The 15,962-nt window shown below is 31.2% G+C and overlaps 2 protein-coding genes across 2 annotated transcripts; one reads left to right on the top strand and one right to left on the bottom strand.

The window, feature by feature from the left end:
• Positions 1-176: 176 nt before the first annotated feature.
• Positions 177-7,038, top strand: HELRODRAFT_63203 (hypothetical protein; the record flags this gene model as incomplete). Its single annotated transcript, XM_009010796.1, has 12 exons — positions 177-246; positions 1,915-2,114; positions 2,414-2,521; positions 3,084-3,173; positions 3,603-3,755; positions 4,225-4,302; positions 4,931-5,013; positions 5,493-5,560; positions 5,657-5,753; positions 5,892-6,027; positions 6,496-6,659; positions 6,951-7,038. 12 exons carry the CDS (start codon positions 177-179, stop codon positions 7,036-7,038), a joined length of 1,335 nt encoding a protein of 444 aa, XP_009009044.1.
• A 1,310-nt stretch (positions 7,039-8,348) lies between these two features.
• Positions 8,349-10,435, bottom strand: HELRODRAFT_158819 (hypothetical protein; the record flags this gene model as incomplete). The annotated part of the gene is made up of 6 exons (XM_009010795.1): positions 8,349-8,503; positions 8,959-9,128; positions 9,517-9,631; positions 9,696-9,849; positions 9,919-10,034; positions 10,126-10,435. 6 exons carry the CDS (start codon positions 10,433-10,435, stop codon positions 8,349-8,351), a joined length of 1,020 nt encoding a protein of 339 aa, XP_009009043.1.
• Positions 10,436-15,962: the final 5,527 nt, after the last annotated feature.

Here is a 15,962-nt window from a genome sequence, read left to right as displayed (position 1 = left end):
CTACATTCATGGTTTCTGGATTATATATATCTTTGGTTAAAGACAAATTGTTTAACTTTCCATAAATTTACTTTTACAAGTTTTTTTTCTAAGCCTTTTGCTTGCATTATCTGTTTTTATTTATCGCCAACTCGTTATTTCGTTTTTGTTAAATCAGTTTAAAAACGAACTGAAATATGAAGGTCAAGATGTTATCTCGTAATTTGGAGGATGCTTTGAGGGAAACTAAAAAAGACATTCATAAAGGTAACCATAAATTATGTTATTTATACTGAGGGAGCTTGTTGAACCACCACACATGTCTGATCCAGGAGCTCTTCAGACTCTTCGACCAACAGAATGAGAATACATAGCCCAGGCGATCCTTTAGTTTAGAGTCCCAAATTAATTAATACTACTCGTGCTAAAGTTTAAGGTCCTAAATTAAATACAGTGCTAAAACTGAATAAGATCATAAACAAACAGATATTTATTATTTATTTATCGAAAAAATAATAGTGGACAAAAAATTTGAAAAAAAAAATTTGAATAGTGATCAATCGGTAAAACGGGAGATAGGTACTCCTCTGTTCATGTTTATCGTCCATGTTTACAAACAATCATAATGTACTTTTAATAAATTAACTCGTCCATTTTGAATTATCTAGCACTTGATTATTTATTTATATCAAATTGAAAATAATTTAATTAGGTAAGTTTTTTAGATCATTACTTGTCAAATAGTTGAAATAGTGAACATTAAATAAAAAAAAGTTAAAATATGAGTAAATTTCTGTTTTGATAACAATCAATGGCTTATGGAGTGGTTAACATTTGCATTTGCAGATGATATTCAGCTATTCGCCACAGAGTCCTATAGCAACTTTCATCTTGCAGTTGATCGTTTTGTTAAATGTTTGGTCGAGATCGAGAAATGGATGGCAAATAATCGTCTTAAGCTCAATCAAAGTAAGACGCAAATTCTTCTGGTTGGAACTTGGCAACAGCTGTCTAGAATTAAAATTAATTCAGTTATCATTGAGGGCTCAGATATAAACTTCATTCCCAAAGCTACAAACTTGGGTGTCATTTTTGATTCTAGACTGGCAATGACTGAACACATCAAGTTTTTATCTGGTACTGCAACTCTACAACTGCGAAAATTAAAAATAATCCGCAAAAGCTTAACCAAAGATGTTATTCAAAGTTTAGTGCGTTCGTTTATTCATTCTAGACTGGATTACTGCAACAGCCTATTTTATGGTTTGTCTGAAAAATTGTTATCTGTGCTTCAGTCAATTCAGAATCGGGCAGCTAAGATCATGGTTGGTGCGAAAAAGTTTGACCTTGTCACCCCGATATTCAGAGAACTGCACTGGTTGATGGTCAAAAAAGAATTTTGTTCAAAATATCAACAATCATGTTCAAATGTATGAAGGGAATGGCGCCAGTTTATTTAAAAGAAATGCATGCACCGAAACAACTGTCTTTTAAAAATGTCTGCTTAAGGTCTGATGATAGCAACTTATTATGTGTGTCCCAAACCAACTTGAAAATGGCTGAGAGAGGTTTTTCAGTATGTGGACCAGCCGTTTGGAATAGTCTACCAAGTCATCTAAGACAGCCCGAACTGACAGAAAAATTGTTCAAGAAATTATTGAAATCATTTTTGTTTTCATTATAAGATTTTAAGATTTGGTTTATCGTAGCAATTCAACTGTTTTTTTTTTTTTTTTTTTGCCAGTGCTTTTGAGAAACATTTTGTTTGTAATTAGCGCTATACAAATTTTCGAATAATAATAACAATAAATAACAGGGTTAGGGTTAGGGCCTCCCTTTTTAACAAAATTTTCAATCATTTCACAAATTTGGAATGGTTAAAATTTTCAATCAAAAGATTCTATAAATCAAATTAAACTTTATCGTTCAAAACAGTTCCCAGGAATTACAAACAATCTTTGCATCCTTTTGAAGTTACACGAGAATATACCAGAGTTCTCAATGCCGTCAAATTGGAAAGGGTTTTTGCTAAACCTTTTTTAGGTTCCTTTGACGAACACAGAGATGGCATCAGCTGCCTCTCCAAACACCCACAACATCTTTCAACTGCATATTCTGGTAGCTGTGATGGTGAAGTTAGCGCACTTTTTGATTTCTTCTATAAACTCTTCCCACCAGAGCTCTAAGAAGATCGCATTATTTAGGATTTAAATTTTATTCTTGCTGCTTGAAATTTTTTAAATATTTTATCCTTAATACAGTTTAAAATATTACAAATTGTTTTGCTGCCATGCTTTATGGTACAATTTACTTACACATATCAAGTTTATTTACAATTTAATCACAATTTTATAATTTAGTTACAATTTCATAATTTAATTTTATAATTTAATAGCATATTGCCTTTACTTAATGGTTGAAATTTGTTTCCCAGATTAGAATCTGGAATATTGGTGAAAGAAAATGTTTGAAATCTCTGACAGCTCACGTGGGTTTTGTGAGAGGAATCTGCTTCAATACAAAATCAGAAACTATGTTATCGGTTGGTGCTTCATTTATTTGGCTGGCATTTTGACCTACTAATCAAATTTTTAAATAATTTAAAATGAATTTATTATTAATTTTTACTTTAATAAAAGGTTTTTGATGGAGTTTGACTTCTATAGTTGTTTAAAATGTAAAAATACTGGCCATCAAACAAACTACATTGGTTTGTTCAAGATTGTATTAAGCTATTTTTCATACAGAATAACTTTTTCAGTTGTTCATCATTAATTTTTTTTATATCCTATAAAATTTTAATCTTTAGATATAGGACTGCCAGCCTCTTATTGGCTAAGTTTATATGCAGTGTATTACTTATTGTTTTACAGGTTGTTTTATTCAGTGACAATAATTTGTTCATTTTTTATCCAATCTATTGTCTAAATGAATTCAGCTTGTTAATGTCTGCTCTCAATTGCAATTTAATCAAGTCAGAATGGTTAGTCATCCAGCTTTTTTAAAGCTGTGCATAGATTGAATGCTGTGCAGACTAATGATAACGATGTTATATATCATATTTTAAGTTTTAATAAGTGTTCAACAAACATTGCATTATCCAGTGTGGGGACGATAAAGTCATTAAGCAATGGTCGCTGGCAGATCTTTTTGAAAATCAAGCAGATGATCCTGCAGTCACTATCATCGGCAAGGTTAGAATTCATTTCATTTTTGAAAATTATAATGACGTTGTATTTATTGAGGTTGTCAGATTCGAGTCCTTGGGGCAAACCTGAAGTTGATACTCAGCAGTTCGGAATCTAAATTAAAATTTTTAAATACGTCCACTTAAATTTTTTGTAATTTAGTTTGGCTTTAAAGAAACTAAGAATCTAAACAATTTGTATGTTGTTCTGTCCGTCATATGACTGATATTCTGTCAACAACATATTTTGTCAGCCTAGGAAGTTACATACAGTCTTAAAGCTTTTTCCTTTGCTATGACTCTTCACACAATCATATAAAAGCATATGGAATATGTCATAAGTATTTACCTGAACCGAATTTGTCTCAAACTTTTAGTGAAAACCCAGTTTTCATAAATCCTATGAATCTTATCTTATAACGTTTATGCACCACAGACATTATACACTGGCATGGATCACCACAGAAAGCAGGACGTGTTCTCAACATGTGGACAACAAATAGACGTCTGGGATGAGGAGAAAGTTGAACCAGTACGAACGTACAAGGACAACAACACTTCCGTTTCCATTAAATTCAACCAATCAGAAGTTGGTGTTATTTCATCATTTTTATCTGCTTTCTTAGACGTTTTAATTTGGTGTGTATATATGGGTGAATTCTTTATTTATTAAGGTTTTTCAGATTTGAGTCAAGATAAAACAAGAGCTTGATATCTGTCAACTTTGTTAATCTTTCATAAACACCTGTATTTCATAAAAGTAGATCAGAATCAGCCTAATGAGTTAAACTTTCTCTTCTTCTAGAAACATTGTTTGACAGTGTCGTTTCAGGCAATATTTACTTGTTATGTTATTCATTGTTTATAATGAAATTTAAGTTCATTCCCATCTGCAAATAATGGCTCCGAATTTTAAGACTACGTTATTTTACAGTTTTTTCTTAGAGCATTACATATTTTTTGTTTCATTAAATCAAGTTTTGATTTTATTTTGTCTTTTTATTTTTTCTTATATTTCAATTTTTTCCATGACTTGAATCACTCACGTTCTCCCGCAGACAAACTACCTACTTTCAACGTTGACGGACAGAAGTGTGGCACTGTTTGACATCAGGCACCCGTTTGTCATAAGGAAGGTAATAAATAATTAAATCAATCAGTTAAATTTTGGTTTTTCAAATTTCTAACATTAAACGCTTACGTTTTATAAATGTTCAAAGGGAAAATAGTTTAAATCGCGAGTTAGTTCAAAATTCCTTTTCTTGGGTATAATCGATGACGTTGATGGCCAATGGCTGTTTTAATGGATCAAATTTTTCATTTCCCAATGATAACAACGATCATGGCTGTCTTGAAAGTTATATTTGGTCCAAATCAATATAATATAAATAAGCATCCAGATATATCAATTGCAGTACATATGTAGTCATTCTTTTTATTTTCTTACAAAACTAAAGTTTTGTTCTATTTGAAATCTTCTGAATTACAAATAACATTTTTTAACAACCTTTGTAGATATGATAATTAAACTTTCACTACTCATATCTGTTATTATCAGAATCGCAACTTTTAAAAATGATTAACGGTGGATTCGATATTTTTAAGATGCAAACATTAAACATTTTAAAATTAACTTGAATGTGGAGTGCCTAATTGAAGTACGCAATTTTTCACTAACTTTTGTTAAATTTTTGAACACTGAGATTGAAATTTGAATAAATTGTTTAAAAATATTAGTTAATTTATATTGACATGTTGTTAAAGGTTGTCATGAAGATGAACAGCAATGCAGCCGTATGGAATCCGTTGAAACCTTTGTTTTTCACCGCAGCCAATGAAGATTACAAGTAACTTGATATTTTTTTTCAACCTTCTCATTAATCTGGAAACAAATTTATTTAACCTAGGCTTTGCCAACACCGTTTTCCACGTTGTTACTACGTACTGACCGATTCAAATCTTCTGTGTTCAAATCAAAAACTATCATACACCTTGATGCAATTCCTCTGCTTGTATATGAAAGTTTTAATATGTTGCTGAGTTTGGTAACAATTCTACTTTTGTCAGAGTTGCGTAAAGAAAAAAAAATTGGCTTATATAATTCATTGGAAATATAAGGAGCTTGAGTTCAAACGATAAAACGACTTTTTGAAATCACTTGAGCATTTAATTTTAATTTTCATATTTCAATTTTTGGTTGTTTGATATTTTACTGCAACTTGGGCAGTTAGCTCACAATTAACTCACTATAAAAAGATGATTTGTGATGATAATGTCTCAGCCAGTTGTTTCAATTTATCATTTAGAGTAACGAAATTCATTGCAGCTTGTACACATTTGATATGAGGAAAATGAACGTGCCTGTGGTCATTCACAAAGATCACATCTCTGCAGGTTTTTCAATATTCTTATTATATGCTTCAAAGCAAAGTTATTATTTCATAGTTTTATAATTAATAAAATTATAATTCATTATTTGATTAAATAAAGTGATGGATTTGGATTTTTCACCGACCGGTGAAGAGTTTGTATCAGGCAGTTACGACAAAACCATCAGAATCTTTCCGTCGAAGGGGGGACACAGCAGGTTCGTCACCTTGCTCCTTTCTTTCCTCAATTCTTTTTTATTTCACTGTTTTACTTTTTTTACATTTTCAAAAAATGTTGCTTCTTAAAATGTTCAAACTTATTTTTATTACCATAAATTTTGAACGGCAAACGGCAGAGATGTCTACCACACGAAGAGAATGCAGAGGGTTTCCTGCGTCAAGTGGTCACTGGACAGTCGCTTCATTTATTCTGCCTCTGATGATATGGTCATCAGGGTTTGGAAAGCTAATGCTTCAGAAAAGCTCGGAGTGGTTAGTTGAAGTGAATTTCATTTTATTTTAAACTTCATATTTTTATTACAATGCTGTCTCTTGTCTCTCATGAACCACGGAAATTATGACAGGCTAGTGCTAATCTAACGGCTGAATGTTTAACGGACTGGTAAAAAAATCACGTTTTGAATATCGTTATGGCCAATTGCGGGGAAAATATTTAAAAGTTAATTCAAATGATAATGAGCTAACGCTGACAACTATGTTCATTTGAGGAATGTTTTTTCTCATTTGCATTATAAGCATTTGCTTTTGCTTCGAGAAGGCAAAATATAAAAAAGTGTAAATATTGATGCAGTGTCAGTTACTACATATTTCATTGCAATCATTGTTGTTGGTGTCAGTGATGTTGCCTTTTCAATACATATCACTTGTTTGGTTGTTACTATTTTCAAAATATCCAGTGCAGTGTCTGCTTTTTAACGTTTCTACGTTGATAATTTAAAGCTAAAGCCGAGGGAAAAAGAAGCTTTTTGTTATTCGCAAGCTCTAAAGAACAAGTTTGCCCAACATCCACAAGTTAAAAGGATAGCGAGACATCGGCACGTACCTCGCCACGTGTACACAGCAGCTCAGGAACACAGAATCATTCACGATTCACTGAAGAGAAAGTCAGTTTATTTAACACCGTCACTTTTTTAGATTTTGTGTTTTTATTTTTGATGGATTTGTAGCTGTTGATCGATTACCGCAAATTTGATTGGTATCATATATCATTCGTGGTTGCGAAACCTGGTTTCTTTGTAAATTTTTAGATCGTATTCACTAAACAAATATGATAAAATTTCATTATATTTTTCTATTATATAACATTCTTGCTAAGTTCATCATTATAAAAATTATTAATTTATAAATTAAAATATTTACAAGATAAGTTCGAACAAAAACATTTTATTAAACAGGGAGACCAACAAAAGACTACACAGCAAACCAGGAACAGTTCCTTTTATATCAGAAAAGAACAAAAAAATTGTTTCAGAAATACAGTAAAGGATATTCATTGTTTTCAAATATATTGCTAACTAAAAATTGTTCCATTTTAACTTGTCTCAAGTGTTGACCTTACCGTCTCGAAATCGTTGTTCTCTTAGCTTATCACTTCAATGAAAAACAAATTCGCTCAATATCCACAAGTGAAAAGGATAGTGGGAGAAAAATAAAAAAAGCAAATTAACTGCAAGTGCTTTTGCGACACGTTTTGAGCATCTTTTTAAGTAACTAAGTCTTCTTAATAACTCTGCAGATCCGGCCTCTGCTCATCATTTTTTCATTCTGTTTCATTACCTATCTGTCTTCGCTCCAAGGACACCTACAAAACATTTAGTTGCTTTGAATTTTTCTCATACAACGGGCAAGGCCGTCAACAAACCACAAAAAATTACAAATCCTGTTGATGCAAGGCACCAATGGTAATAAAATGTAAACGTAAGCATGAATGTAGAAATAAATAAGCAAAGACATGGAAGTCCTTCGCCCAAACTAAATGATAAACAAAATAACAATAATAATACTGCGTTGAACTGAATGAAATAAAAAACATTCTGGAACTATTCATGAAGTATTTGTTTATGGGTGCAAAGCAAAACCGATAAGGTTCCGTGCGTCGGAGGTTTTTGCTAAGTTCATGTCGACATTTTTGGAATGGTCGGATTTGGAATCGAATATTTTTTAACCGACTTCTGAGGGTGTTGAGAATTTTAAAAAATTGTATTGATGTTCTAAAAATGATTTTTCAAACTTCTGTTTTTCATAAGGTATATGTGTCTAGCGATATGCAACCATCTTTAATACTAGTAATAGATCCTACCAAATGCGGCGTGCAACCATTTTCAATTTTAAACGATGCTGCTCCTAATCAAGTAAGCTCTTAGGCGTTATGGTCTGAATTTTCATCAAAGGGTGAATTTTCATCAAAGGGCAAACAATTGCCAACAATTTGAATGGTTTGCGAAATCGAAACTCTGAAACGCAATTACTGTAACGAGGCGATGCTTGGAGAGGCTGCGTTTTTTCTCATACATAGTCATGACGTGTTGATATTATTCCAGATTTAGTAACCGTTTCGAAAATATTAATTGAGTGTCATCGACTATCTTTGATGACAACGACAAATATTTTTTTTGGATATACTGATATTTTACAATATTCGTAATATAATTGCTATAATTATCTTTTTTATTTATCTTTTCTGATATTTTTAGCATATCAAGAGCTTTGGTAAACAATAATTCTACAATCGACAAACTTGAAGATGGTTAATAAAAAATGTCATCACACAATGACTTTGAACGCTACCGTTATTACCAGGGTTTTGGAGTCGGGTGAAAAATATCCGACTTCAACTCGGGCCCCTCAAAAAATTCCGACTCCGGCAAAAATCTTTGATTCCGACTGACTCCGACAACAATATATTCGATAATGTTATAAACATTAATATCACACATGTCTGTAACGCCTTTATCAATTTGCATTCAAGGCATTTTTTTATATTCAAAAGCCAAAAACCTAACGCACTCAACTGTTAACATGTAACGTGTCTAACCACCGGTATTGTGATTTAAAAATCATTTCAAAAGGGATTTCATTTGACACCATTTGTATTTTAATTGAATTTGATTGAAGTCATTTTTTGAGATGTGATTTTGATCATAAGTAAAAAAAATAATAATCAATATACACCTCGTAACATAACGTCTTTGAAAGTTGATTTGTAAAAATTATATATATATAAATACATACATACATACGTATATATTGTTCTTGATTATTCTACCACCTTCTTTTTTTCGGATTTTACTTTTTTTGATTCAAGACGCTTTGCTTGTTGAGGTGACATATCTGAAAAAATAATTTCAATAATACTCATTAGTTTTACTTTGTTACAAGTTTTTGAAATAAACTGGTACATACTTTGAGTATGCACGTATAATGTTGAACTGTAAACCGTTAAATTATTTCTCGTTGTGGCAATAACAATTTCATAGTCAGCCGAAGGTTTCAAGTTATATATCGTTAATGAGGTTGTGAACTCCGGTAGATCTGTGAAGTACAGCCAGTTGCCTAAGCTTGCTTCTTTTAGACTGAAACAAAAATTTTTTCATCATCATCGCCAGCGTCTGCAGAAATTTTTTGAAGGCTTAATTCCAGAAAAAACATGAAATAAAATGAAGTGAAATAAAATAAAAGGAAATCTAATCTAATTTAAATGTTAAATACGAAATATGCAATGCTTGCCGCATGCTCGGGCACAAGGAAAAATTGAAATAAGTATAAAAATTGAGTTTAATAATAATATTATTATTATTAATTTTTACCTAAAAAAACTATTTAGCTGAATTCAGCAGAATTTTTAATAATGACAGACTGGTAGTTGCATTTCATACTAAGCGTGTAATTTCATATTGTATAAATGCTATATGTACACAAATATATACATTATGTAATAACAATACAACGCAACCACCTTACCAAACTTTGTAGTTATAGATGAGGCCATCTTCCATATGTGGTGGTGACCAGGTGAGCGTCATTGAACCAGAAGTTGATACACTTCTTACATTGTATGGCTGGTTTACAATTTGCTCTAAAATTTAAATTGATAAAAATTTTCAAATATAATTGCAATGCAATACTATTTTGTGCCATACCTTGGACAATCAAGTAAGTGGACGATACGATGGTGCTGTAAAAGTTTGTGGCATAACACTCGTAGTAGCCTTCTTCCTCTTTAGTCAAATGTGCTATTGTTAGGTTGCTGCCGTCAAACAATGTTTTTGTGGTTGAGGGAAATGTTGAATCTGTCTTTTGTAATTTAAAAGCAAAGTAATTCATTAGAATTTTAATAGTTTCAAAAAACAAACGTTAAATTACTTTTCTCCAATATATGAAAGGTTGTGGATTTCCAGTTGCATAACATGGCAAAGTTACTGATTCTCCAAAATACTTGTGATATTTTGGTAAGGGTCTCAACACAAATTCCGGAATATCTAACGTGTAAATTGTATGTAATTGAATTAAAAGTTCATTAACAACAATGAAATTATAATTTAAAGCAATTATTTTAAAACACTGCATTACCATCTACTTTCAATATTATGGTTACTATTTGCAAGTTGACGTAATTTGGTAGGTAAGGTAGACATGAATACACGTCAGTGTCCTCCTGAACGACAGGATTAAACACCAAATAGCCATTTTCGTTAACGTAAACTCGATTTTTAATGCTGCTGTTACTAATGGGTGACAAATTTTTGCTCCAGACAATGACAGCTTGCAATGGATTGTACTGGAGAGGACACCTTATATAACTTTTTAGTCCGCAAACAATGTGCAATTCTAATTCACATTTTGCCGCGACAAAAATTAGCATCAAATGGAAAAACACCATCATGTTATGTGCGTCTAAAAAATCAATAACTTCAGCCGGGGTGCTTGAATTTATTTTCCGTACTTGTGTGTGGCACTTGCATAATGTTGTGCAGCATAAACATTTGTTTACGCTTGGCTTAGAAATGTTGATTTAAATAATTTTAATACAAAATAGAAAGATTTATGAAATTATTGAACTGAAATGCCATAAATAATAATTATAGAAATTAAAAAAAAAACTAAAACTTTTAATAAATTCGATTCGAGTTAATTTTTCGTCTCATCTTATAAATAGCAGGACGCGACAGTAGAGTAATGTTACAAATGGGTCACACAACTTGGATATGTTTTGTGCAAAATGTCATGTGAAACTGCCTAAAATAAAGTGTGATGATTTGGGTGTATTAAGTCTGACATTAATTTTGAATATAAAATTGGTGCTCATTCATTACGATTTGTTGACAGCATTAAAAACCTAGGTGTAACATTTTAATGATTCACCAACATTTGTTGATCATATTCTGTGTTTTGTTCAAATAATTTATATCAAACATTTTCAATTCCGACAAAAAATTTAATTAAAAAGGTTATTATTATGCTATTGATTTTGTCACATTTTTTGCGAAACACTCCAAACTAAAACTGTTTTAACTAATTCAGATTCCCGATAAACAACAAAAAGAGACAAATATAGTCCGTGTTCTGTTTGGCAAATACTATTTAAACTATTGCAAAGCGTCAATTTGATACTACAAAATTGACGGGTGCTTTATTAAAACAATCTAATAACGCCTAAACCAATGGCATCAGAAATGTCTGATGTTAGAGACATCATTTAACAGACATGATGTTAAATGTCTGAGAAAATGAGTCAAAGCCCCGACTGAAACTTTGGATCAAAATTTTTTTGTTAAGATAATCAAAACGACGATCTTTTCAATAATTCCAGACATGAAAGGCAGATTCGAAACCGACCTCATTACATCAGACTCCAGAATAAGGTATATTTTTCGATAACTCTTTTATGATTACTTGTTTCTGTGAAAGTAGCATCATTGAGGTTTTTAAGCAATTATTAATTTAGCTATGGAGAAACGGTAACAACATGTCTAAAAAAATTTTTACAATGAGTGTTAGAAAGGGTTCCAAGCAAAATGATTTATTTAAAGATGACTAAATAACATGCATATGTTCATTCCTAGAAATTATATTTAAATGGTCAAAGCCTTTATCTGTTGTCACTATTAACATCTGTTTTCAATGCCATGTAATTGTAACTTCGTTAAAGGATGCATTTTCAGATTTTTAACTGTGCCATGGTGATTGATTGAAAGTAATTTTTGTTATCCCGAACACTTTATGCTTAAATTTAAATGCATTTTTGACAATAACGGAGGTTGAAACCGTTTTTCGCTGTTGACAGATTTGTTCAAGCATACGTGTTCTGCGTTTTGCTTTATGTATAACATTCTTCTCAAGCCAAAGTAATAAAACGGTCAATATAGAAAAAAGCAATATAATCATTAAAAAATAAAATTGGCAATAAAATAACTAAAAACAGCAATAACGCAGAATAAGAATAAATTTCAAAAATTGAACTGATAAGAACAGGAAAACCAGATTTACTTAGAGAATTTTTTTAAATTCGTAGAAATCATGTAAAACGCTAAAAATTTCAAAGCAATAGTGCAAATTAATTCTGGTTAATTTGCAAAAATGGCAATATAAAAAATTTAATAATTTACAAAAGTCTAACTAAATGTATGATTAGGTATGTTTACCATCTCGAAAAAACAACCGTACTACACACACAAGCATAATTCAGTAAAATCTGATGTTAAGCTTATAGATGAAAACAAGTCAGACAAACGACTTAATGTTGTTAATAGATTTCAAAAAGCATTTTACTCGATCTGTCATATAAAGTCTAGTTATATATACTGCATGTCTTTTTATACCTTTGAGAAATACTAATAAAAAATTACAAAAAAATTGTAGCGTAGGAAACTCTAGAAAAAATGTTCATTTTTATATCAAAAATTTGTCAAAGTATTGATATTCAAGGCCTTTTATAAATATTTGAAATGGCTTAAAAATAGGTAAAGAACTCTGAGATAGGGTCAAAGAAGAAATAAAAACCATTGAAACATTTGTTATTCGCCAACAACTTGTCAACACAAACAAAAATTTTCCATTTTACAAAGTTCAATGGCAGCAATATTGACGATAGTTTCAGATGTCTATCATATGCTTTCGATGCAGGCAATATTTTATTGCTGGAAACTTTTGAGAAAGTGTTGCGGTCAGTGGCTTAACAAAGAGAGCGTGTCAAGCCCAGAACAATTTAGGTCGACCGTACCTGCAGTTTTTTTCATAGTTATTATTTAAAAATGATAAAAATGTAAGCCGATTGAATGAATCATCTAAGTCGAAGATGAATTTTGATATAGGATGCCCCATAGATTTGAATTTATGCATTTGGTGTATCCTAAGTTTATGAATAAATATATATATATATATTAATATTTATATATGTACATAGAAAATACTAAAGAATATAAGGAATACATGGATATATATATATCCATGAAGGAATATAAGGAAGGCTTGCAGCGTTTTATTGACATCGTGGCTAAATTCAAGAACATGTTTCGAATTTAGCGCTTGTGTTTGTATTGCATCGTAAAGTTAGTATTAATAATAATTACGATAGGAAGATAAATAAATAAACGAAGTTTCAGAGAATTTTGGTGGTATGGCATTTGTATTTTAAGTTACGTTTTTTTAACAAACCAAAGTTGTATTTCTAGTTAAAACAACGGAGGCACGCAATCATTGTTTGTTGTATTGTTTTCATGTTTTAGTTTTTTTATTCATTTATTTATTTTTGAGATAAATTTTTAATTTAAATCAAATTACTATTATTTCGTTCTGGTTGACGAATTTGTAGTTAATTATTATTCATTTTTTTTGACTATATAATTAATAATAGTATAATAAAGTTAAAAGGATTAAGAATTTAAGATTAACATTAATTATTAAGACAACATGCATTGGCCTACCCTGAAAAGATAAACAGCAACAATAAATGAAATAATCAATAATGAAAGTTAAGTATTGTCTTATGTAGAAAAGAAAATCATAATTTATTTATTTTTATGATGATTGTTATATTTATATTCATAAGTATAGTTAGTTGTTAGTAGCAATATAATAGCAAAACGTTTCTCCTAAGAAATTAGCAACATATTAACTATTAAATTTAACTGATCGTCTAATTTGGCGCAAAAAGTTGATGGCAAAGAAAACAACATCCTACCTCGGTAAACCGGGACCCTGGATGCAAACAAAGATTGATTGATTAACTATTAATTTTATTAAGGCAGTTTTTATCAAATATTAAAAATATTTATTTTTGTTATAGTAATTCATAATGTGTTACATTACACCAGTGCTTTTCAAACTTTTTTGTTCCGTGGACCGGTACAGATTTTAATGGGCATGCTACTGACTTTGTTAATTTTAGAAGCATGGAATCTTTTGGCTACAATGTTTATTAAAAATAAATAATAATTACAATTACTTCGATATTTGAAACAAAATGTAAATAAAATGAAATAAAAATTAGTGTGAAGAATGAGCTTGTTTTCTTTTTGAGTACGTCAAGGCAAATAAAGGCAAAGCAACATGTAGTGGTGAAGAAACTTCCAAAGAGTTTCTGAATTTTGTCTTAATCACAGCCATACATGAAAACCCGATTTTGCGCAAATAAGTAGAAAGGAAGGGGAGAAGAGTTTTTATAGCTTTTTCGGTGAGCTCTGTGTATTCCGGCCTAATGCTTATCCAAATTGCGGCAGATCATCTTTTGTAGGAAAATAAAACTCAAAATGTTCAGATAAGCCTGTCAAGTGTTGAACAACGGCAGCTTTAATTGTTTTTATGTCAAACCCGTCAAACCCATCTCTTGCTTCTTCAATAACTGTAGCTAAATTAAAAAACATTTCAAAACATTTTCTTTCTGATCTATTTATCCATGTTTTTAATTTTCTTTTCTGTCCGTCAATTTTATCTGCCATTGTGAAAACATTTGTCTTTTTCCCTTGCATTGAAAGATTAAGTTCATTTAACAATGCAAATATGTCTGACAAATAGGCCAATTTTGCCAGCCATAATTATTTTTAAACAACTCTAATCAGTGTGGTTTTTTAACATTAAAAAATTCGGTCAGCTCATTTTTCAGTTCAAACACACGAAAAAGAACTTTCCCCCTGGATAACCAACGAACTTCAGTATGTAGCAGGAGATGTTTGTGATCAGCTCACATTTCATCACATAGTTTAGCAAAAAGTCTAGAATTTAAAGCATTTGCTTTTATATAATTAACTATTTTGACTACTTCGCTAAGAACGCTGTTCAATCCGTCGGACATTTTTTTCGCCGCTAAACTTTCCCGTTGAATGCAACAATGCGTCAACTTACACTCAGGTGCTAATGCTAATACTATTTCTTGCTCACTTTCAAACTTATCTCACACTTTAACCATGTTTTTTTAAACAGCTGACCACCCTCACATATATACTTATTTCGCCAATTTAGAACAATGAATTTCATTAGTTGCAGAGATCATTCTGGCTCTAGCCCTCTCATTTCTATTCTTATCTCACTAGTACTAATTAATGAAATTTTTTTTGTGTTGCTGGTCAAATTTTTTTTTTATTTTGAATATTTTAAAAAATTTTGGGAGCTCGCCGCACGGTCTGCGGACCACCACTTTGAAAAGCACTCTGTTACACAACATAAAATTTAAAAAAATAGTTTCAAGAAACAAAATGTAAGGATATCGTATTGTTATAATACTCGCTGTCGTAACCGGTTTACGATGCGACGGGTTCAAATCTTCGATTGAATAAAATACTCCAAACAGTTATTAAACTTTATTTACAGAAGAAATCAACTATTATTAGTTATTAAACTTTATTTACAGAAGAAATCAACTATTATTAGTTATTAAACTTTATTTACAGAAGAAATCAACTAATCGTTTATTTCCAGTAAATTCGCACTAACGCAACAATTAACTTTTAAATCTTTCAAAATCTATCGCTATGACAACGTCAACAAACAATTCAAATATCGCTTTAAATAATTCACCGAATCGCTATTCACAAAATCACGAATTTCACTAATCACGAATATCACTAATCACGAATATCACTAATCACGAATATCACTAATCACGAATATCCCAATCACGAATATCACCAATCACGAATATCACCAATCACAAATATCTTGCGACGTGCGCTTATATACTCTTCGCAAGCGTCGTTTCTAGATTCTTCCCGATGGTCCGATTCCAGCATACTCTAGAACGTTCCAGTCACTAGAACATTCTAGAATACGCTAGAATCTAGTGCGTTCGGTAGCACGGTTATAACATTACCCCCTTCTTAGTTCTGTTCGTCCCGAACAGCTTTCGTTCCGGTGTCCGCATGGTACGGAGCCAGTCTATCCAAATGGACGATCTTCATTCTTGCTCTCGGCTT

Source organism: Helobdella robusta (genome assembly GCF_000326865.2).
Source record: "Helobdella robusta unplaced genomic scaffold HELROscaffold_1, whole genome shotgun sequence".
NCBI lineage: Eukaryota > Metazoa > Annelida > Clitellata > Rhynchobdellida > Glossiphoniidae > Helobdella > Helobdella robusta.
Note: the sequence above shows the minus strand (reverse complement) of the source record. Positions and strands in the feature narration are given on the sequence as shown.